This window comes from Marmota marmota, unplaced genomic scaffold, assembly GCF_001458135.2.
Source record: "Marmota marmota marmota unplaced genomic scaffold, marMar, whole genome shotgun sequence".
Taxonomy (NCBI): domain Eukaryota; kingdom Metazoa; phylum Chordata; class Mammalia; order Rodentia; family Sciuridae; genus Marmota; species Marmota marmota.
The window spans coordinates 30175326-30200201 of NW_025999977.1; the positions used below are offsets into that span (position 1 = coordinate 30175326).

General features: G+C 32.6%; 1 protein-coding gene across 1 annotated transcript in view; it reads left to right on the forward strand.

Annotated features, from left to right (window-relative positions):
* Positions 1-24876, forward strand: part of Sos1 (SOS Ras/Rac guanine nucleotide exchange factor 1) — an 81405-nt gene that overhangs the window by 21583 nt on the left and 34946 nt on the right. The window contains exons 6-10 of the mRNA XM_015479397.2: positions 3124-3267; positions 8680-8790; positions 8872-8970; positions 18656-18783; positions 19576-20231. Of these exons, the coding sequence (XP_015334883.1) occupies positions 3124-3267; positions 8680-8790; positions 8872-8970; positions 18656-18783; positions 19576-20231 (1138 nt within the window). The remainder of the gene's footprint in view (positions 1-3123; positions 3268-8679; positions 8791-8871; positions 8971-18655; positions 18784-19575; positions 20232-24876) is intronic.

The window sequence follows — 24876 nt, forward strand, 5'->3', positions numbered from 1 at the left end:
CTATGATAGAAGTGTGACAGCAGTATTATTGAGAGCACAAAAAATGGAACCAGTAACATTGACACTCAGATAAAGCATTGCTGGTGTTATAATAATAATCAAACTAACCTAATTGGGACCTAAGGAAATGCTGATTGACAGCAAGTGAGGTTGTCTAAGGGAGTTACATACTAGTAATTCCTAAAGCTACTCAGCCATAGGTGACTGATGGAGAAACAGTGCTTACTATGGAAACTGTGAGTAAACATTAAAAAAAAATAAAAGAACAAGGGTGGGGGTGTAGCTTAGTGGTAGAGTGCTTGCCTAGTATGTGTGAGGTCCTGGGTTTAATCTTGAGCAACACAAACAATAGTAATAAATAATAAGGAATAGGTTATAGTGTTAGTTGTGCAAATCTGTAGATTATTTAAAAAAACACATTGAATTACCCACTTTAGATGGATGAATTACATGGTATTCAAATTATATTTCAATAAAGTTGCTTTTAAAAATGAGTAAAGGTGCTGGAATGCAATAGCACACACCTGTAATTCCAGCTATTTGAGAAGCTGAGGCAGGAGGATTACAAGGTCAAAGCCAACCTCAGCAACTTAGTGAGCCCCTATTTAAAAATAAAAAACAAAAAGGGCCCAGGATATAGTTCAGTGGAATGCCCTTGGGCTCAATCCCTAGTACTGTAAGTAAAAAATAAATAAGTAGTTTTAAAAAATAACAGTAAAGGAAAGGCAAAGATGTTTTAGGACACAAACATTAAGAACTAGAAATGGTCAATATCAATAATCATCTAAGAAATGCACATTAAAACCACAATGAGGGGCTGGGGTTGTGGCTCAGTGGTAGAGCGCTCGCCTTGCACGTGAGAGACCCTGGGTTTGATCCTCAGCACCACATAAAAATAAATAAACAAAATAAAGATATTCAAAAGAAAACACATTGAGCTGCTACTATACACTCATTAGAAAGACTTAAAAAAAAGACAATATCAAATACTGAAAAGGATGTGGCACACCTATTTGTGGGAACATAAAGTTCCCATATTACTTTTGAGATGTAAATAAGTATAAATATTTTCGAAAAAAGTTTGGCAGTTTTGTATAATAATAAGCATAAACCACCCATATTATCTAGTAATTCTACTTCTAAGTTTTGTCCTGAAAAAATAAAAACATGTTCATATAACACTTGTTCACAAATGTTCCTAGCAGTTTTGTTTTTGCCCCAAACTAGAAACAACCCAAGTGTCAATCAGTGTTGAATGGAGTGGACTGGCATTGTAGCTAAGGAGTAGAGTGCTTGCCTAGCATGTATGGAGCACTGGGTTCGATCCTTAGTATCACATAAAAATAAAAACAAAATAAAGGCATGCTGTCCATCCATAACTACAAAATAAATAAATGAATAAATATATAAATAAGTTGAGTGGATATACAAAGTGTGACATGTCCATGTGGTGGAATGATGCTCAGTAATGAAAAGGTATGAAGTACTTATACACATAGCAGCGTGGAACAAAGAAATTAGACATAAGGGCTGGGGTTGTAGCTCAGTGGTAAAGCACTTGCCTAACATGTGTGAGGCACTCGGTTTGATTCTCAGCACCACATATAAATTAATGAAATAAAGGTCCAAAACAACTAAAAAAAAAAAGAAAGAAACTAGACATAAAAGACTAGATATGATTCCATTTATTTCATATTCTAGAAAAGGTACTTTTCTAGTGATGAAAAGAAGATTATGGGTTCCCTGGGAGTGAGAATAGTGAAAATTGATGGGAATGAGGAATACAGAAACTTCTTAAGGCAATGAAAATGTTACATATCTTGAATAAGATGGTAGTTATAAGAATGAATACATAAATCTCACCAAAAAGTACATTAAAAATAGGTATATCTTACTGTATATAAGTCATATCTCAAAGTTAATTTGACATAATATAGTCACTGATAAAAATAATCAAAAAATAGTAACCAGTGGATTTTAGTGTAATCATACAAAATTGATTCCACATTGCATCTAACCTTTAAGAAACTATCATTCGGGGCCTGGGGCTGTAGTTCAGTGGTAGAGCATTTGCCTAGCATGTGTGAGGCGCTGGGTTTGATCCTCAGCATCACATAAAAAGAAATAAATAAAATAAAGGTCCATCTACAACTAAAAAAAAAAAAAAACAAAACAAAACTACCACTCATTAAATTTTGGTGTAGGGCCATAAAAGGATGTTATTTATGGGAAATGTCTAGAATAGGCAAATCCATAGAGATAGAAAGTAGAATAGAGGTTGACAAGGGCTGGGAAAAGAGCAGAATGGAGAATAATTGTTAATAGGTTTACAGTGTCTCTCTGAGGTAATGAAATGTTCCAGGATTTGATAGTGTGATTATACAACTCTGTAAATACACTGAAAACTGTCAATATCATAAGCATGTTTCATAAGGGTAAATTTTGTGGTATATGAGGTACATCTCAATAAAAAATTATGAAGAATCTTTACAAAAGAATACCTAACAGTTATTTGAGTAGACTATTATTCTCCCTTTCCTAATATGTATCTGTATAGCTAGATTTTCTTCATGTATTTCAACCAAAATAATGTATCCCAACAGATTGAATGGCAAGAAATGATAGAAAAATCCTGCTCTCTTCTATTAAACTACTTGTTAGATTTGCAAAAATGTAATGTGATACCATTTTATACTAAATATTTCCTTTTTGTTATTTTAGAAGAACAGTTGCTTTTCACAAAAATGTTACTTATGTTATCATGTAGTGAGTTCATTTTTATAAGTGAATTAAATGTTTAAACATTGTTGGTTTTAATTTCTAATATGGTAAATATTTATAGATACAAAAAAAGTCTATAAAAGTGTGGTAATTTATTAGATAATTTATGAGAGTGTGAAAGAGTCCTAAGACAAAGTTTGAGAACCATTTTTCAAGAGAAATGTATTTATTACCTGTAAATTGCAAAACAAATTATTGAGTATTTTTAATTTATAAGTCATTAGTATTTGTCAGTATATTTTCCATGTTAAGTTCTGTGATTATAAAATGACTTATAAACTCAAAATTTATCTATTGTTACACAGCCTAATTGAATTAATATATTTCTCTCCTCCCCAATAGGATGTAGAAAATATATTTAGCCGTATAGTAGATATACATGAACTTAGTGTAAAGTTACTGGGCCATATAGAAGACACTGTAGAAATGACAGATGAAGGCAGTCCCCATCCTTTAGTAGGAAGCTGCTTTGAAGACTTGGCAGAGGTAAGTACTTCAATTTTATATATATATATATATAATCTTAAAATTGTGTATATAACCCTACTTTTGCATTAAAATTGGAAATTTTAATTCTATGTCTAGCTAAAGTCCTAGATACTAACTGTTAGGACTACTTACCTGTTATTGCCCCTTCTTCATAGTGTTATTGTTAATATTTGTTTCTGTTATTTCAACAAACATACAAAAAATGGTCTCCCATTATAGAAAAGCAGATTCCATAGACGAGAGGTGCCAACGCTGACACCCAGTGGCCTATTATGAAATCTTTCAAAGCAAGAAAAGTCAATGAATCAATGAAGAACTTGGATCTGGGGTTAAATAACTTGTGTTCCACTTCAAGTTCTGCTGTTTATTAGTTGTGTAACTGTGAGCAAGTTATTTTGCTTCTTTAAACCTCTGTATATTTGTAAAGTACGGGTGATGATAATATAAGAACTTGAAATTTTTGTGGAAATTGAGTATAACACAGTCAGCTACTCAATGTGTGGTAACTACATTATTATTTTGAAGAGCAGGAATGAAACTTGGGTCCAGGGCCTAGATGATTCAGAGATGGTGAGGCAGAAAATTTGGTAGCCTTTTCCTGGACTATTTCAAATGCTAAAATATATGAGTTCTAACAAATGAGCATTTGATAGTCATTCATTCTGGGTTTTCTATCTCTTGCTCTGTCCTCACTTTAAAATCTACTCTCTTTTACTATAACAGTGTTGAACTTATGGGGGGAAACTTTTAAAAAGAGATATAATACTTAATGGCTAGATTAAAGAATTCAGGTCAGATGCAGTAGTGCAAACCTGTAATCCCAGCAGCTTGGGTGCTGAAGTGGGAGGATTGCAAGTTCAAAGCCAGCCTTAGTAACTTAGCAAGGCCCTAAGCAATTCAGTGGGACCCTGTCTCTAAATAAAATACAAAATAAGGCTGGGGATGTGGCTCAGTGGTCAAGTACCCCTGAGTTCAATCCAAGGTACACCCCCCTCTCCTCCCACGAAAAAAGAATTCAGAAACAAGAAAAGAACACTACTACTACTTCTATTCAACATTCTCTTAGCAGGCTACCAATGTAAGAAATAGACAAGACAAAGTTGTCCTATATGTAGTCACTATAATTGTCTACAGAACAAGTCCAAAAAATTTATATATAATAATAAGAACTAGTAGGAAAGTTCAGTGTAGTGGCTAGAGAAAAAAATCAGCATATAACAATTGGTGGCATCACTGTGCTCAGTCACAATACATTGAATATATAACATTAAGGCAAAATATTTCACTTATTAAATGATCTAAGGTACTCAGTAATAAACCTAACTACATATATGCAGCAACATTGTTTAAAAAAATAATTAGGTTCATAAGGAATATCTGAATAAATGGAAACACATATCATATGTATGGATGGAAAGACTCAATTTGTAGTGATGCTCATTATCTCTCAAATAAGCTATAAATTCTGTAAATTGATCCTAAACTTTGTGTTCAATAATGAAGGGATAAAAAAAATTAATTTGGAGGAACAACAAGTTGAGGGGACTTGCCCTGTCACTTATTAAGATTTGTTACAAAGCCATAGTAAATAAGAGTGTAATATTGGTGCTGATATAGATAGTGGGACAACAGAATAAAGAGTCCTAGAAAAAAAAATGCACATTATATGTGCCAGAGATATCATTAATTGGTAGGGAAAGAACAAACAAATAACAGATGCTGTGTCAAAATTGCTTATCCTTAAGGAAAAATATTCACTTTTTATCTTACATCATTCTCAAAAAAATTCTCAATAGATTAAAGATCCCTATGTTTATGAATTGGAAGAATCAATATTGTTAAAATGTCCATAGTACCCAAAGCAATCTATAGATTCAGTGCAATCTCTATCAAAATGATAATGACATTTTTCACAAACCTAGAAGAAACCATGCTAAAATTTATATAGGCCCCCCCCCTTTACAACCCCAAATAGTCAAAGCAGTCTTGAACAGAAAGAATAAAGCAGGAGGCATTACATTACTTGATTTCAAGACATACACAGAGGGCTGGGGATACAGCTCAGTGTTAGAGCACTTTTGAGTAGTGTGTGCAAAGCCCCTGATTCAGTCCCCATCACTGGGTCCAGTGGTAGGGGACCCCCTAAAACTATAGTAATCAAAACAGCATGGTATTGGTATAAAAACAGACACATTCACCAGTGAAACAGAATAGAGAGCCTAGAAGTAAACCCACACATCTATAACTAATTGATCTTCAACAAAGGTGCTAAGAATATATATGGGAGAAACAGTCTTTTCAATAAGTGGTGCTGGGAAAATTGGGTGTCCATATGCAGAAGAATGAAACTGGATCCCTACTTCTTACAAAATTGAACTAAAAATGGATTAAAGGCTTACATGTAAGACCTGAAACTATGAAAGTGCCAGAAAGAAATGCAGGGAACAGCTTCAGGACATTGAAACAGGCAAGGATTTTTTGGATAAGACCTCAAAAGTACAGGAAACAAAAGTAAAAATAGGCAAATGGGAGAAAATATTTCTAGCTATACATTTGATATGGACATAATATCCAAAATACCTAAGTAACTCAAACAACTCATAACCACCACCATCCCCAAAAAAGTCAAAAAAACTGTTTTAAAAATTGACACTTGACAAATAGACTTTTCTCAGAAGACACATGAATGGCCAACAAGTCATGTGAAAAAATGTTCAACATGACTAATTATCATGGAAATGCAAATCAAAACCACAAAGAGATATCATCTCATTCCAGCTAGAATGGCTGCTACCAAAAAGACAAAATATAACAAGTGCTAGGAGAAGGTAGAAAAAAGGGAATCCTAATACACTGTTGGTGGGAATGTAAATTAGTACTCTTCATTAGGGTGAAAAAAATATGGAGGTTCCTCAGAAAATTAAAAATAGAACTATATGATCGAGCAATTCCATTCCTGGATAAATATCTAAAGGAAATGAAATCAGCATGTTGAAGGACATCTACACTATCATGTTTATTTAAGCACTGTTTGGTAGTGCCAAATATTGGCAATGAAGTGGTCAATTGTCAAGTCACTACTGATGAGTGTATAAGTTGATACTACTAGTTAGAAAGCAACTTCCCCCTCTAGTTATATGCTTTAAAAATATGCATATGAGCATAATAAGACATATCTAAAGTATTTATTACAGAACTATTTATAATTGTGAAAAATGGGATATTATTTGAATCACTTTTAATAGAGAATAGATAAGGTGATGTAATCGTAAAGTAGAATATTATAGAGTTTTAAAATAAATTAATTAGAAGGAAGTACATGAATCAGAATGGATAAATCCTGATAATAACTTTGAGTATAGAAAGCAGCTTGCTGAAGAACATATATTATGATATGTATGTGAAGTTTGAAAGCTTGAAAAATAATTCATTGCTTTTGTTCTTAATATATATGTAATTATAATTCCTTTCGTTCTTGATACATATGTAATTGTAATATAAAAACCTATATGGGAAGGTTTATCAAATCCAGGATAGTGAATACTTGTGGGGATCAGCAAAGAGGGATGTAGACTTGTGAAAGGGAGCCTAAGGGATTTACAAATTTATCTCTAAGAATGAATATATGTGATGAGAGTTTGGATTCCTAGTGACTCGTCCATTTTTTTCTCTCTTGAGCTCAGTTAGCTGTTTTAGAATAATCCTGGCTACCGTTAGTTCAGAGCTTATTTTGTGCAAGACTGTATAAGTGCTTTACATAGATATCTCATTTAAGTCTTAAAACAACCCTGTGAAGTTGGTATTATCCACATCTTCCAATGAGGGATCATTCTTACAGTAAATAGTTTGTTGAAGGACACACAGCTAGTAAGTAATCAGAATTGGAACCTAGGTCATTATGACTCCAAAGCTTATGTTTTTAAACCACTACACTATGTAAAGTCTTTCTTTTGTTTATAAAGTTACTGTGAATTTTTGTAATACCATGGGGCTTTATTGAGAGGGAAGGAAGGCAAACATATCTATTGTATACCATAATTTCTAGCAGTTCAAAGAAACCCAAGGTCTAATCAGAACTTCATTTCTTGTTCCTATCCACTCTATTCATTTTTAACTCCTTTCTGTTAATGTTGACACCTTACTAAACATTTCTATAAAATATATAATGAACTGCAGTTTCTGGTATTTTTACAGAAATGTTTAGTTGAAGGAATTAAGAAGTGAACTTAAGATGCTGCTGTAGGAATCCAGAATGACTTGGAACTTTATATGTCATATTGCATTTCACAAATCTTCTGATTTCTGATCTGGTGTTATTCTGGTACTTACTGTTATTACTATCTTTCCTTAAAAAGCAATTTTTTTTCCTTAAAAAGCAATCTGAGCTGGGTGCAGGAGTGCATGCCTATAATTCCAGTGGCTTGGGAAACTGAGGCAGGAGGATCATGAGTTCAAATCCACCCTCAGCGACTTAGCAAGGCCCTGACAACTAAGCAAGATTCTGTTCTAAATAAAATATAAAAAAGGGAAGGGGATATGTCACAGTGGTTAAGCACCCTGGGTTCAATCCCTGGTACAAAAAAAAAAACAAAAAGCAATCTGGAAAACAACATTAAGGATGATTAATACATAAACACATTGCTTGTTTTGCCATTTCCTCCTACCTCCTTCTACTACATTGCTCCACTTATTTCTTCTTCCTCTTTCTATAATTACCCTTTGTGGAAATGAGCTCTTATGAGAATCTAGAGCACCATTTTCATAGTAGATTTAGACCTGGAATAGTGGATAGAATGGAAGATGGAAATCTGCTGCTAAAATCAAGTTTCTTATTCTCTTTTTTTCCTCAGGAAACATTGATACTCTTTAGACCTAACTGTTAGAATTTAGTTTATTGATGACTAGCAATTTAGAAATAATGGTAAAATTTTTTGGCAGTGGGTTAAATTGTTTAATGAAAGCTATAACAGTATATTTTAGGTAATAGAAACTGTTTTCTTTGTGTCTAACACAAAGAAAAACTATGAAAAAATAAGTTTTTGGCATCAGTAAACATTTATGCCTTATCTAGTTATTGTTATCTGTATTCTTTGTTGTTCAAGCTAAGCTTTCTTTGTTTTCCAGAGAACCAAGTCCTACTTTTTGCCCCTCTTAATACTGTAAGGAATCCTTTAATGAGGGGTGCCACAACATATGAGGGACCTCTTTGCTTATCAGAAATATTATATTTATTTTATTAAAATTATAATTAATAGTCATAATTTTTATTTAGAGGTTTAAAAAATATATACATATAATATACTGGCATAGATAAGCTCATAATTTAATATTTTCTATTTATAGTGGTAGGGTATTTATGTTTTACCTTGGAAAAAGATTATTTATGTTTTAACTTCTTTATTTTCTAAGGAACTGGCATTTGATCCATACGAATCATATGCTCGAGATATTTTACGGCCTGGTTTTCATGATCGTTTCCTTAGTCAGTTATCAAAGCCTGGGGCAGCACTTTATTTGCAGGTACAGTAATTTTTAAATCAAGATGTATAATGTCTGAAAAGTAAACTTAGAAAAAAAAAATTAAATCACTTTCTTTTCTAGTCAATAGGCGAAGGTTTCAAAGAAGCTGTTCAATATGTTTTACCCAGGCTACTTCTAGCCCCTGTTTACCACTGTCTACATTACTTTGAACTTCTGAAGGTAAGAAAATTCTAATTGATATTTATAAACTCTTCAAATGTGATGAAAAAGCTTCACATATGCTAGGCAAGCACTCTACTAAGCCACAGTCTCCATCCTGTCATATAAATTCTTTCCCATTCTATTTGTAGATATTCTATGAGCATCCATGTACATTGGTGTGTATCCATTTTCTTTTTCCAGTTAAGTAAATCTGCAAAAGAGTAGCATATTTCCTCCAATTTCTATAGTAAATTTTAAAGCAGTTGTTAAATATTTTTATCTTGTGCACTTTTTGCTTCTGTGGCTGATTCTTTGAAAATAACCTTGGATTTATGCTTCCAAATCTCCATTTGGTGACCTCAGCAGATTCAGGAACTTAGATAAAAGAATATTCTCAGATGTGAATAAGGCTGAAAATAATGGTGATGACTAATTCACCTAATTTTCTCAGTTCAAATTTGTAACTCTCTCTCTAAACTGCTTATCAATACTTTAGAAGCAGTGAATTTGTATAATCCCAGTAAAAATCACCCATTTGATTAGAGTTCAAAATATTAAGAAGCACTGCTCAAAAGGAAAGGGTCTGTTTTCTTTTTTCTTTTCCTGTTATGCCCTGAAATTAAGGAAAAGAAAAACCTTAGTCTGTAAAATTTAAAATTTATAGCCCAAAGTCATATTCTGTTTACTTTTAATGACCTAACCCTCAAAAGACAAAACCGATATGCATTAATATTATTATTCCCTTAAATTGGGATATAGGTATTTGCTTTCTGGATTGATGAGTTATCAGTTGCTTTCAAAGTATCTTAACACTACTATTTGTGGATAGCCCCAACTGATAGACACTTAGGAAAAGATTGGTAAGTTCAGGCAGGGTAGTACCATGTCTTTAACTCCAGCTACTCAGGAGGCTGAGGCAGGAGGATCACAGGAGACTAGTCTGGGTAACTTAGATATATAGACTCTGTTTCAAAATTAAACATTTTTAAAGAGGGCTGGGGGTGTAGCTAAAGGTAGAGCATTTCTCTAGCATGTGGGAGGCCCTGGGTTCATTCCCCAGGACTGCAAAAAGAAAAGAAAAAGACTGATAGGAACGGAGTCAATCATTTATTTACCCTGTAGCGTTTTTGTCCCCATCACTTGGTAAACTCTAAAAGAGCTTAGTTTTGACATTCACAAAGTATTTATATTTGATTTTCAAAATTTAAGTTGAAATGTAACTGGAGTTCCTGTGAATACCTTCATTAACTGTACTAGTAATGAGAAATGAGGATGTAATCAATTTTATTTGCTTGTATAATGCTTTATACAATGTTTGAAGTGGGTAGGCCTACACTTATATAGGTAGTATTTCTGTTTCTTTATGACTGCATTGAGGGAAGGAGAATCTGATCCACAATAAAATCTATCATGAATCATTTAGAGTTGACTGTTATCACTTGCTTACTGAAACATTTTTAAAGAAATGCACTTTTGTCAGAAATAAAAAATACGAAAAAGACATTATTAGTTCTTTATCTTTTAAACAAATATTTCTTTCATCAAAGAAAACTCATATATTATAATTCTGTTGTTGAGAATGTACTACTAGAAATTTATAATTTGCTGGAACAGATGATATGGGCTTTCTGTAATGAATCATTAAATGAATAGAAGATCTCTGAATTTAGTAAACTGGAGGAGCTCTCATCCTTACCTTTTGTTTCCATTTTCTAGGTTTCTTTGCCTTAAAGTAATTTGGACTTAATCCACTTAAATTTCAAGTAGGAATGTTTGAACTTGGAAAGAGTTAAGGGAGCAATAAAGTAATATTTAATCACCAGGTACAATTATAAAGCTCTTAGTACTCTGTTTGAGATTGCAAACGCTTACCATTTGTAATACAGGGTGGTTATTCTAAGAAGGTAATCAAGCTTTTGGTATGAGATATTTTTTATAAAGAATTCATTATGAAAACCAGAGTCATGATGAGACACTTGTAGTTTTATTACCTAGAATCCTTCCTTGCAATGATTTCTCTGGTAGCAATTTTTACCTGAGCCTGTAATGGTGTTCTGAAGGATGCAAAGTCCATATGAAACCTCAAGGCAGTTATAATTTATAAATAAAAACAAGATGCTTCGATGAAGGTTCAGAAATCTATAAAACCCAATCTTTTTGTTTCTTGTTTTTTGTTGAACTCAGGGGTGCTTAACCACTGAACCACATGCTCCTTTTTTTTTTTTTTTAATTTTTTAGTTGTCAATGGACTTTACTTATTTATATGCAGTGCTGAGAATTGAACCCAGTACCTCACACATGTTAGGCAAACACTCTACCACTGAGCCACAACCCCAGCCCCTCCTGCCCCTTTTTATTTTTTATTTTGAGACAGGGTCTCACTAAGTTCCTTAGGGCCTCCCTAAATTGTCCAGGCTGGCTTTGAATCTGTTAATCCTCCTGCCTCAACTTCCCGAGGGCTGGGGTTACAAGTATGCACCACATGCCCTGCTGAAACCCAATCATTTTAATAAGATATTACTTATTCCCCAAATACAGGCAGTTAATTGTAACTTGTGGCAACTTGCAAGATTTCTATTAGCTTAGGGGCTTATATTCCTGATTCATATCAGTGCCTAAAGTTATATTGCAAAATTAACAGCATATAGGGCAGGAAACTTTGTCTAATCCAGATGCTGATCATTTTTTAAAATTTTTGATACCAGAGATTGAATCAGCGGTGCTTAACCACTGAGCCACATCCTCAGCCTATTTTTTATTTTGAGATAGGTTCTTGCTAAGTTACTTGGGGCCTAGCTAAGTTGCTGAGGCTTTGAATTTATGATCCTTTTGCCTCAGCCTCCTGAGCTGCTGGGATTACAGGTATGTGCCACTGTGCCTGGCTCTGATCATTCTTTTTTATGCTGAATTCTCTCAGCATTGTTGTGCTGTTTATACTTTTCTTTAATTTGTTTTTGTTTTTTAACTAAATATTTTCATTTAGCAGTATTTTTAAAGTGTATTCTCTAGGATGCTAGTGTCATGAGATATTCTTTTTCCCACTTTTTCTTTGTGGTACTAGGAATTGAACCCAGGCCTTGTATATGCTAGGCAAGTGCTCTACCACCAAGCCATATCCCAGCCCTCTCATGAGATATTCTAAAGTGGGGGAGGGGGTGTTCAGTGGTCAAATATTTGGGGACTACTGCATCCTTAAGTATGCTCCTAGAAATGTTCAGTGTATGTTAGAATAGTAAAAGCTTTGTAAAATTGCACAGTAAAGCAATCTAATTGTTTTTCAGCATTTCCCAAGTCAGTTACACTTGCAATCCCTTTAGAATGTGATGCACTTATGGATGTTACTTAGGGAAACTATCATGGGGATTTTTCCATCAAATGAACTTAAAGGCCTTTCAGCTCTAAGATTTTTTTCCAACTACCTGATTCTTCCTGGTTCTCCCCCGTCCCTTTTTGGGAATTGCCATACTGCAGTTGTCAGTCTGAGCTTGGTAATTCTAGACTCAGTAATAATAGCACAAAATTGAGGCAACTAGAGGAAGGAAAACTGTAAAATATAAGTGACAGAAACTAGACACAATTTATCTATGAGTGACATGGTTTTTGAATGCTTATTAGACTATATAGAGGTCTGATATTTCTTCTTGTATTCTAGCTCAGTAGCTTACTAGCTATGTGGCTTGACTCAGGTTACTTCATTTGTGTGTGTGTGTGTGTGTGTCCTGCTTTCCTTATTTATGAAATGCTTATTTCATTGTCAAACACAATAATATACATAAAAATACTTCAGGGTAATTTCATCACTAGTGCTATTTCTTCTTATCCTGAAGATATGTTAAACTTAACATTTTTCTTTCACCATGTCTGTTCTTTCCTGTCTTCCAAAATCTATACTTTTTCCTTTATTTCCTATCTTTGTTGATCAGCTCAGGCCCCTTCATCAGAAGCCAACACAACATCCTTGGTTTTTCTCTTTTCCTTATTAGCAGATCCTCATGATTTGACTTCAGAAATGACCCTGGAATCCAGCCTGTTGTGTACCTTCTCACTGACAATGCCTTATTAAGCCCTCAGCATGTCTTGCCTAGACCAAGGTGGTACCTTCCTTACGTGGACTTAGTACCTCCTGGAACTCCCAGATTGAAACATGCTATTGGTTCTCTGTCACCTGTAACAAAGTCTAAATTATTTAGCTTTGTTGCAGCTATCTCTCCAACTTCATCTCTCAGTACTCTATTCTACCCACCTTCTGCTTTAGCCATAAAGAATCACTTAGCAGCTGTAAATATGCCAAATCTGTTCAGGGTTCCATTCATTTGCATGTCCTTTCCCACTCATTTACTTGTAATTCATCTTCTTCTAACCTTCATTTTCATCTGGGAAATTCAAACAGTTCTAGAGTTGGTTCCTCTATCAAGTTTCCCTTGGTTCCCTAGGCTAATCCTTTCACAGAACTCCTTACTCTGTTCACAACTCTTTGTAGAACTTGTTCCATGTTTGTTGTCTGACTGTGTTCTGTGAGGAATGAAACCACACTCTATTATCTTTGAATTATCATGCCTAGCACAGTGTCTGGTATTTATGCTTTCAGTAAATTCTTGTTAAAAAACGAATGCAAATATATATGTTTTTCTTAGAATTCTTATAAATGTATTATATTTTAAAAGAAGGTTAACTGTAAAATTTATCTAATTACCTTTACTTGGGGAAGTGAACTTTACAAGTTCAAAAGATAAAGTCTAGCTGTTAACAGTATAAGACTTTTGAACTTCATATAAACAGTAAAACAGTTCTAAGGCTGGGTGGAAAGAGGATTCAGATGTTTGTCAAGGACAAGAAATTTTAGTTCAAGGAATAAATTTAAAAGATCTGTTGTATATCATGATGACTGAAGTTAATAGCAGTTTTCAACAGTATACAATATATTGTTAAGAGAGGAAAGTAGGTTTAGGTATTCTCATCACAAATAAAAGTATATTTGGTAATGCATATGTTAAATATCTTGCTTTTGCCGTTCTAAATGTATACGCATATCAAAGCTTCACATTGTTACCTCATAAGTATATACAATTTTCCTTATTAAAAATAAATTAAGAAAATTAGCATAAGACTTTAATGTTACTGAAACTGAAAAAGAAAATACTCTTTCTTTCAGTGGTTAAAATTAGCAGTCAAGACTTTGGACTCATTCTTTGATTAGTTTGAAAGAATTAAAGTTAATATTTTATGAAGCAGAAAACTTCTTTTATGAATTTTTGAAAACTACATTGTGTTTTGAAGGTTAGGAAATCAGTAGAATTTGGTTCAACAAAATTATTTTTTTGTTGTTGTTTCTTTTATCTCCCCAAGATATACCAAGGCAAACATTAGGAAAAAACTGTCCAAGATGACTTTGAACTAATTAATTTCCTAGAGAATTACCCTATTCTTTTCTAATATGCTGAGTCCATATAACCTAGAAAAAAGTAGGTTTTCTTTATTTTGAGAATCAGGTTGAAATCTATATTGCTGTATATTCTTGAATGTCTTAGTTTCTTAAGGCTGCCGTAGAAAAATATCACAGAGTGGCTTAAAGACAACAGAAATTTATTCTTTCACAGTTCTGGAGGCTGTAAGTCTGAAATCAGAGTGTGGGCAAGGCCTAGTTCTAAAGGAACTAGGGAAGAATCCATGCTGTTTCTTCCTAGCTTCTGGTAAATTCCAGAAATACACAGTATTCCTTGGCTTATAGATAACAATCAATCTTTGTCTCCATCTTTATAACAAGTTCTTTACAACCTCACATTCTCCGTGTCAGCATCCAAATTTCCCTTTCTTTTATCAAGAACAGGATTTAGAGCTTACCGTATTCCAGCATGACTTCATTGCAAATTGATTACATCTGCAAAGATCCTATTTTCTAAATACGTTTTTCAAAATCATTTCAGTTATTTGACTACTATAGTGAAAAGGTCTTTGGACTGAAAATTAAGAATCTTGGGTTCTAATTTTGCCTGTCTATGTCATCAAGTAAATGGTGTCATTTTATATAATGTCATGTTGAAAATAATTTAGAACTAATTTCTAGAAACTAACTTTCTAGAAATAAAAGCATGAATTTGCATATTTTTTAAACAAAGGGAAGGCATCCTGTGTTTGTTGATGAATTTAATTCATAATATACATCAGGTACAATTTGGGGAGGGGGTGGTAGGGATTGAACCCAGGGGTGCTTAACCACTGAGTTACATCCCAGCTCATTTTTATTTTTTATTTAGAGACAGGGTTTCACTAAGTTACTTAGGCCTCACCAAATTGCTGAGGCTTACTTTGACCCTGTGATCCTCCTGCCTCAGCCTCCTGAGCTGCTGCAATTACTAGCGTGTGCCACCTCACCCAGCTACAACAATTTATTTTATGTCTGAAACAGTCTTGAGTATTATTCTTCTCCTGAATACCATTGCTAATATTTTTTTTTTCCTTTAACAGCTCCTTAAGTTTGATAACATTTATCTTCCAGGGTTTCCTGGGACATAGACTGTGCATATTGAATATGCTTATTCTACATACACTATACCATATTGATTACTGCTCCCAACTCTTTTTTTTTTCCTGGATATGCACTTTTTTTCCCCACATTTTTTATTGGTACATTATATTTATATTATATTAATATATATTATATTATATTGTACACAACCCTCTACTTATTTCTAGGGAGCCAAAAAAAGTAGTCACTGGTAAAAAGTGTCTCCTATCCTGTGAAAAGATAATTTTTATCATCTCTGTAGAACATATTAGTTCATAGTACTTTAGAATATGATTCCGCAGATGAGATTAAATACAATCTCATGTATGGCAATATAATCTTAGAATTTGGATTTTTAAAAAATATCTAAATAAACTGTATTTGTAAAATTAAATTGCTGCTATTGCACAATGTTATTAAATGGGCACCCATGGAAAGCATGGCATTGAGTATCACTTTGGTAAAAGAGGATGTTGCCTTATTGAGCCTCATTTACATACTAATTGTATTGCTTTGTTTCTGTAGCGACTATAAGCTGCCCCTTTGATGGTAGTTAGTTTGAATTCTGCATGAGTGGCCAGTTCAAATTAGCTGTCAAATAAAAGAAGTAACATGCTTAAACAAAGGTCATTTATTACACCAAAATTTATTTTAGATGTTTGTCTAATGTTATGAAAGTAAAAATGATATTCTAAAATTATTCATAGAAAGGTTTTATGAATATATACTTTGGGTTTAACAATATTTTTGAGATACCACTGTAGTTAAATGGCTGAGAAACTTGAGACTTTTTAGAAAACAATGTACATGTCTAAATGGATTTTTCTTTCATAATTCTTTTCATTTGTATTAGGATTCTGCATGACATTAGACACGTCTGCCCAAATGAGTAATATAAAAACATCAAAGACTAAATATCAAAGGCTCAGTATTTTGCTACTAATGCCAAATCTTTAAGGCTGAAAAATTGTCTTATATCTTATTGACTTGAATATCTCTAGCCTTTACTGCATAAATTCCTAATTCAATAATATAATTCATTCTTTAGTAGTGCCTTTATTAAATTGCCTTTTTTTACATTACCTACTGTGTTTGAAGCCTAAACTTGATAATGTTGATGCTAACATTTTGTTTCCAAAAATTCTGCCATGTTAATAGGCAAATAGATTAGAATGATAGGGATGGAAAGTATTTTGAGGATAACACAGAATCCAACCTTCAGCCTACTAGTTATGTCCACTAAGTAAAAACCTAGAATCTTTCTTTATGTACGTCTGGCCACAAGCTTTCTTTAACTGGCCATAGTGAAGAGCAGTAGTAAAAGTAAAAGATACCTGATTTTGGAAAATATATTTTTATTATCCCTTTTCTATTGGGAAATATCATGTATAGATTTTTCTTTAACATGACTGAATATGTTTTTAAATGCAGATTATGCCTCTGGTGGAAAGTGTGGCAAATTTTTAATGAATATAAGAAATTTGGATAATAAAAGCTCAGTATTACATAGATACTACATTCTCTTTATAATAAAATTATTGTAATAGATGAACATTATTATGTAACATTACTTGTGAATAACATTAAAACATTTTAAGCTTCTATAAAAATGATTTGAGACATTAAGATATCTGTTTACTTTTCACAAGTCATTAGTGTGAGTGTGTGTGTATGTGTATGTAACTAATTTTTATCAATTGAAGCAAAAAGGAATGTGTTGACCTTGTGACAAAAATTCTTCAAGTGCTGATGTAGTAATGATGATGATGAAGCTCATTGAAAAGTAAAATTCTTTATAACTACTTTGAATAGTTTATGGTTTTATTTCTCAAGTCTTTCCCTTTATGATAGAAATTAGATTTTCTTAAATGGTTGCATGAAAGCTCCATTGACAAATGTTATTTCTTAAGTTTTTCTTTTTTGGTAGCCAGAAACTGGTTTAGAAGTTTACTAAACTACTATCACTTATTGTCACTCATACTTCTGTTAATTGCTTGCTTAAGTTAAAACTACCTTATTGTATTGATAATTGGTTATTTAAGAAGTAAAGGTTTCTCTCTGGCATACATACGATATTTGCCACTAACAGAGTTTCATAAATATTCCTAGCTTTACTCAATATCTTAATGTTGATACTAACGATTTTTTATGACAATGAAGTTGTTGCTAATTCTGTAGTAGAACTGCAAAGAAATCAACTTACACTTAAGTGTTACTGTTTGCAAAGTGCTTTGATTTTTTAATATTATCCCCATAAAGGAGGCACAGCAGGCTTTGTGTAAGTCTCATTTGGGAGAAGAAAAATGAGGCTCAAGGATCAAGAACCGTGCCCCAAGTCACACAGAAATAGAGTCAAAATCTGATCCTAGGAGCTTTATGTGGTGTGTACTTGTAGTCCAATCCTGCTTAGAGGGAGGATTGCTTGAGCCCAGGAGTTCAAGGCCAGCCTGGGCACCTCCTCCAAAAAAAGTTTTTTTTGTTTTGATTCTAGGTTTTGTGTTTGAAGTTCCTCTCCACTATACTGCATCCTTCTGTGTATTCATCTTCATTATCATTGTAATACTCTACAACAGTAACATAGGAATAGAACCTAAGTCCAAATTCCACACTTAAAAAAAAAAAAGAAAGAAAGAAACCTCATCTATGTGCCGGGTGCTGTGCTAAGTCCTGCAGTAGTTAAAAAGACAGTTTATGCCCCTTATTTCTTCAGTAATGGGCAATAAAAAAAAAAAAAAACACATTATTGCTTATCACAGGAATAATCCATTTTTTAATATTGGTCCCCTTGTTTTATGCTTTAATATGGAAAACTTGGTTGCATGTTAATTCTGATACTAATACACAGTGAAGAAGATCACTTCTTAAAAAATATATGTGAGCTCACTGCAATAGCAATAGGATGTGGATACCAAATTATTACAGTAGTAGTAGTATGTGCTAGCTAATTAAAAAAAAAAAAAAATATATATATATATATATATATATATATGGTAGGAAGCATTGAATGAATGTTATTTTTAATTCCTTTTTTTTTTTTTTGTGGTGGTGGTGGGGATTGAACCCAGGGCCTTGTGCATGGGAGGCAAGCACTCTACCAACTGAGCTATATCCCCAGCCATTGTTATTTTTAATTCTTAAATGGCTTTATTATTCTGTCTAAAACTGTTCTGGTTCAGATTTATCTTTTTGGCTTTACAGCAGTTAGAAGAAAAGAGTGAAGATCAAGAAGACAAAGAATGTTTGAAACAAGCAATAACAGCTTTGCTTAATGTTCAAAGTGGTATGGAAAAAATATGTTCTAAAAGTCTTGCAAAACGAAGGCTGAGGTGAATATTCTCACTTTTTAAAGTATCCTCCTTTTCACCCTGAATATTGTGGTGTAAATTCAGGGATCCCAGTTCCCTCCTCAAGTAAACAGTGAAGAAAATAGTTTTAGTGACAAGCTTGGTCTTTCAGAGGAAGTGACATCAAAGCCAGGAGAATTTGTTATTGTTTGAAAAACCTTTCATATTTGTGCATTTTCCTTTCATACTCCCAGACAAGACCTCCTGAGAATCAACTGGTAAGCTAAAGGAGAGATAGAGCAAAATGTATCGGGTAGATTTATGTCAGCATCATTGTTCTGTCAAAGTAAAATTAGTAATGCCCTTTATTTTAGGGATTATATAACTCAAAGCATTAATTCAGATAACATTACTTCCACTTTCCTAATTATAATATGTGCTATGTGTTTCTAACTTTGGGTCTTGTCCATTTAAACACTTGTAAATAATTTATTTTAATCTCTTAAATTACTTTTTTTTTCACTATGTTGGGCTACTTTTTAATGTTTGCATTCTAAATATTTAGTAGCCAAGATAGAAATAATCATACTGTAGCTGAATCTGTATGGTTGAATTTTGTCAATAGTCATTGTTCTTTTTAGAGCACTGAAAATTTTTTCTGTGTTGTTTTAGTTTCCAAAATTGTGTAGTTGTGTACCACTAATATATTTGAGGAATTAGTAAACACCTTATCAGTGTGACTTTTGAAAATGTACTTTTACCCTATCCCTTATTTACATGAACTGTAGATTCTTTGTCATCTGTGCACTAATAATGTCTTTTCCTTTATCCCAGTGAATCTGCATGTCGGTTTTATAGTCAGCAAATGAAGGGAAAACAACTAGCAATCAAGAAAATGAACGAGATTCAGAAGAATATTGATGGTTGGGAGGGAAAAGACATCGGACAGTGTTGCAATGAGTTTATAATGGAAGGAACTCTTACACGTGTAGGAGCCAAACATGAGAGACACATATTTCTCTTTGATGGTTTAATGATTTGCTGTAAATCAAATCATGGGCAGCCAAGACTTCCTGGTGCTAGCAATGCAGAATATCGTCTGAAAGAAAAGTTTTTTATGCGAAAGGTACAAATTAATGATAAAGATGACACCAGTGAATACAAGCATGCTTTTGAAATAATTCTAAAAGATGAAAATAGTGTTATATTTTCTGCCAAGTCAGCTGAAGAGAAAAACAATTGGATGGCAGCATTGATATCTTTGCAGTACCGGAGTACACTGGAAAGGATGCTTGATGTAACAATGCTACAAGAAGAGAAGGAAGAGCAGATGAGGCTGCCTAGCGCTGATGTGTATAGATTTGCAGAGCCTGACTCTGAAGAGAATATTATATTTGAAGAGAACATGCAACCTAAGGCTGGAATTCCAATTATTAAAGCAGGAACTGTTATTAAACTTATAGAGAGACTTACATACCATATGTATGCAGGTAAGAAATGTGAAGTTGTTTGTTATTTTGTTTTACTGCTTCTAGCTGACTGTCTGCTGTGTAGGTTATTGTGCCTAAAATAGAAAACAAACTAACGATCTAAAATCTCTGCATTCTCAGAGATCATTTTCTTTGACTAAAACCACCACTTATATTTCCTTGAATTTTTATATTTTCTACCACATTTATATACATTATTTTAAACCTTACAGAGAGTTACAGATGAGAAAATGAGTCCCTTAATTAAACTTATCCAGTTAGAAAGCAGAAGAAACATTAAACTTAATAATAAATTATCATTGGAGTCTAAAAGCTATATATTCCTTTATCTCTTTTTTCTTTCTTTCTATTACTTCTATTGCTGAGCGTAAAATAAGTAGAAATTATAATATGCATATATCACCAGAACTGTGCTAGTAGTAAAAATATCCCCAGCATTGCTTTTTCATAATTTCCATTCCTAAATCTATTAAATTTAGCAATTCCATTTAAGTATTTTCAGCATTTTTTCCCCCTTTTTTAAAAATAACTAATGCTGTTTTTAGAAAACAGTTTCATCTTAACAGGGAAATTTTTAGAGATAAACCTGCCCAGATAACAATAGGAAGATTAGTATAGGCAGAATCAAATATTATGGCTGAGAGGTAAGGAATAAATATATAATGATTGTTTGTAATTTCATTTCTTCTAATGAAACAACATGATCATCTGTTCTTCAGCCTTCAATTTCTCCACATACTAAGAAGTTTTATAATTGTAAAATTTTGTATGTTGTGAGTATTAGAGCACTGAACTGAGACTTGGAAACTTGACTTTTTCATAGTCCCTTAATGTCACAGAAACTTGATTTTTTCATCTCAAAAATCAACATCAAATAGCTACCTTGGTATGTTGGTGGGAATAGTAAATGAAATAATACCACATGTGGAAAACTTTGCAAAAATATAAATGTAAACTGTTTTCAAAAGCTTTTTATTATAAAGTGATTATTATAAATTATAAATGATTTAAAATCAAATGTAACTCAATAACATAAATGCTATTCTTAAATTGTTAAATGTTAAAGTTAACTTCCGTCCCCATTTCTTCTTGTAATGGGGTTGGGGATGGAGACTAGAGATTGAACCTAGGGCCTGGCACATGCTAGGCAAGTGCTCTTACTTCTTTTTCCTATTTCTAGATGTATGTTTCTAGGGAAATTTTTCTTCCATTTTTAAAGTTAGCCTATTGGATTCTCAGTTCTCTTTGGAAATTATTATAATACCAGTTAAATTAAGCGTTTAAATATATCCATTATATTTATCAAATGAATGAAGAGCATTCAACAATGTTAATCTGTTCAATTTATTAACTACAATCAGAACCACATTACAAGGAGTGAAATTAAGTTAAAATAATATTTTTATCAGTGGTCAAAATCACTTTATTCATAAATACAATCTGTTCATTATCTCCATATCTCTCTGGGATAAATTAGCCAATGTTTGCTTGATTTGGTTTCAGTTTTTATTTGGCCTCTCACTGGTAGTCCTTTAGCTAATTTTTTCCATAGTAAAATAATAGTATTTTCCATAGGTTAGTTTTATAAGCAGTTTGGGTTCTCTGAACACATACCATTTGGTAGTAGTAGGCAGTAGCTGAGACATATGTTGAATGTAGTAAGAGAAAAATAGTGTGGGATTTCAGTTTTTTGGGTAATTTTTCTCCTAAAAATTTCTGTAGTCATTGGATCATTTTGCTGATCCAAAAATTTTATTAAAAATTTTTAATAGCACAGGAAATTAAACAAGTTTCCTAATGTTTATATTAAAAATAAGTTATGAGGTAACAATTTTCAGTAGTTATTATGATCTACCTAATTAGTTAATGTTCATTAACCTTTTATATTATACTTTATGATCCAGAATAACATTTTTAAACTAAATATTGATTTTATCCTAAATATTTTTTTTGGGGGGAGTGGGATTCTTAGACTATTTAAAGTAAAATTAATACTTAATTTTTTTTCTCTGTAAGGACAGAATTTTTAATTTGTTTTCCTATCAAGCAATATAAGTGGAAACAGCTAAAGCATTCCTGGTGTTTCTTATCACAAGTCAGTGGATGGGATTGTGGTTGGAAAATACTTTTAAATTCCAAATTTTCTAATCTAATTGTTTCTATAAAACTTGATTGTTAATTATAAAAATTGTTCTTTAAACTGATTTTTTTCACAGAATTAATTTCTGATATTTCATAAGCAGTTGCAGAACTGCAGTTAAATATTTCTTTTATGGGGAACTGTGCTTTATTTTTTGAATGAGCATACTATAAAGCAAACTTAACTTGAACAAGCTGATACTTTTTCTGTCAGTCTTCATTCCTGAATGTGTACAATGCTAGCCAAAGTTGGTGGTTATAGCACTTTTGTCATGGTGTTATTAGTTACTTTATTAATTTTTAGCTTTTGAATCGAATATTTTGCATAGTTTTTCTTCTTATTATATTTAAATTTCTAAATTTGTAGAACTTTGCCAAAGTATTGAAGTTTAAAACAGTTAAATTAAAAAAAAAAAAAGAGAGAGAGAGAGATTCCTCTCAGCAATTTCTTGAAAAATCAAATGTCAGCTAGTTTTAGAAGTGTTGGGGCTAATTTTGACATTTTTTTTCATTCTTATTTTGAAATGTAATTGAAAGCTTTATGTCATAAATGTTATTACTAATGTAACTGGAATCCACCAGCAGCTTTCATGAGTTGTAGTATACACAATTATTGTTAATTATTAGCTTTTTTGAGCTATTCTGTAAGACTTGTTTACTGATCTTATTACTGGTGATACAGAATGTACTTCTTTTTTTTTTTTTAATGTTTTATTTATTTATTTATTTACTGGTGTGTGCTGGGGATTGAACCCAGGGCCTGTGCATGTGAGGCAAGTACTCTACCAACTGAGCTATATCCCTAGCCCCCAGAATGTACTTCTAAGAGAGTTAACTTGTAAAATAAGAAAGCAGTTATTTTCAAGATCCCTTCTAGCTGAAATGGACTTTTTTTTTTTTTTTGAGTCCTCCTTACTGTGATAACAGATCCAGTTATTTGTCTTAAGAACAACTGGTCTACTTTTCTTTTACCTTTCTTCGGCTTCCCCAAAGAAAAAAACGGATTTTTGGTTTGGTTAGTTGGCTAATAGGTAATTTTATTGGTGAACACACAGTACAGATTGTGGCTTACACTGAAGGAAAGCTAAAATTTAATTTGCATATTTTTATTATATAGAATTATTTAAAAAGACATTGAATAGAATTCATGAGGAATTTAATAACTAATTCTATAAGATACCACCTACAGACATCTTTTAGATTATTATAGTTTAGTCAGACATTGTCATAAAAAACAGAAGAGAAATTGATTTAACCTTGCTTAATTCAGACTTAACTATAGCTTTAGCTAACTTGATTCCTCAAGTGTTTTAACAATAATTTACAAAAGGGAGCTATAGATTACTAATGTAAGGAGTGTTGTCCAAGCCCTCATTTTATAGACAAAAACTCATGGCTCCTGAAGGTTATATGGTTTTCTAGAAACCATATTATCAGGTAATTGCATAAGAAGGTCTAAAAATTAGGTTTCTTGACTCAACATACTTTCTACCTATTACAAAGATTCATACAAGGTTAAGTTTTTCTTTATTAGATTGTGTTAGTAAAAATAAAGGGAATTGCTTGGTTTGAAATGCTAATGATATAAATGCTTGTTCATTTCTGGGCAAACATGGGTCTACTATGGAGATACAGTCAGTGTAACTTTTTTTCTGATTGAAATAGGTAAAGATAGTTCTAACTATAGGCAAACTGCCATTGTAAAGCATAGTTGTATAGTTAGATCATTATCATCACTCTGTTTTTTCAAAAAATCCAGTCAGACTTTAGTCTATTGGTATAGCTTGTTCTGTAAAAGGAAATTTTTCTGAAAAAAGAAACTTTAGGAGAATTAGAAAATGTATAATTCATGGAAAGGATTGCAACAGGATCTGATACAGAATCTAATTTATAGCTTGTCTCTCATCTCAATGTTTCTGGACATACAGTAAATCATTAACTATATCAGAGCTTTGAGATTCAGTCCAAATACTGGCAGGGTGGAATAGGAGTAAGAATTACCCAGTGGGGTGAATCATTCTCAATCTGACAATGGTATGAAGAGACTATTTTCTTTCCTAGAAAAAGCAAACACAAAAGGAAACTAGGAAGAGTCACTTCACAGAGTTGTTGTGGACAGTAAAATATGAATTAATTATTGAGACCTAAAACAATATGGGTAGAGAAAAAGATGGTGGTGGAATATCCAGTTTAGTAGTTTATTTTAGAAAAATGAGATGACCTTCAGGTAAGCATTGTGATTCAGAACTGACATTATATGGAAAATAAAAGTTTTTCATATTGAAGTGTGAGAAAAGGGTGTTCTCTTGCATTGTAAACTTCACTTTTACAGAAGATAGGATTTAAAAAACTTAATATTTACTGCTATATTATGCATTCGTATATAAAGTGCTAAACATAAAAAGCTAATGAAGATTTTTGAGTTTGTGTCTTATGTAAGCTCAGTTTGGGTGCTTAACTTTTTAAAAATCTTTTGAATGATTTTTGATCTATAGGGCAGTGGTGT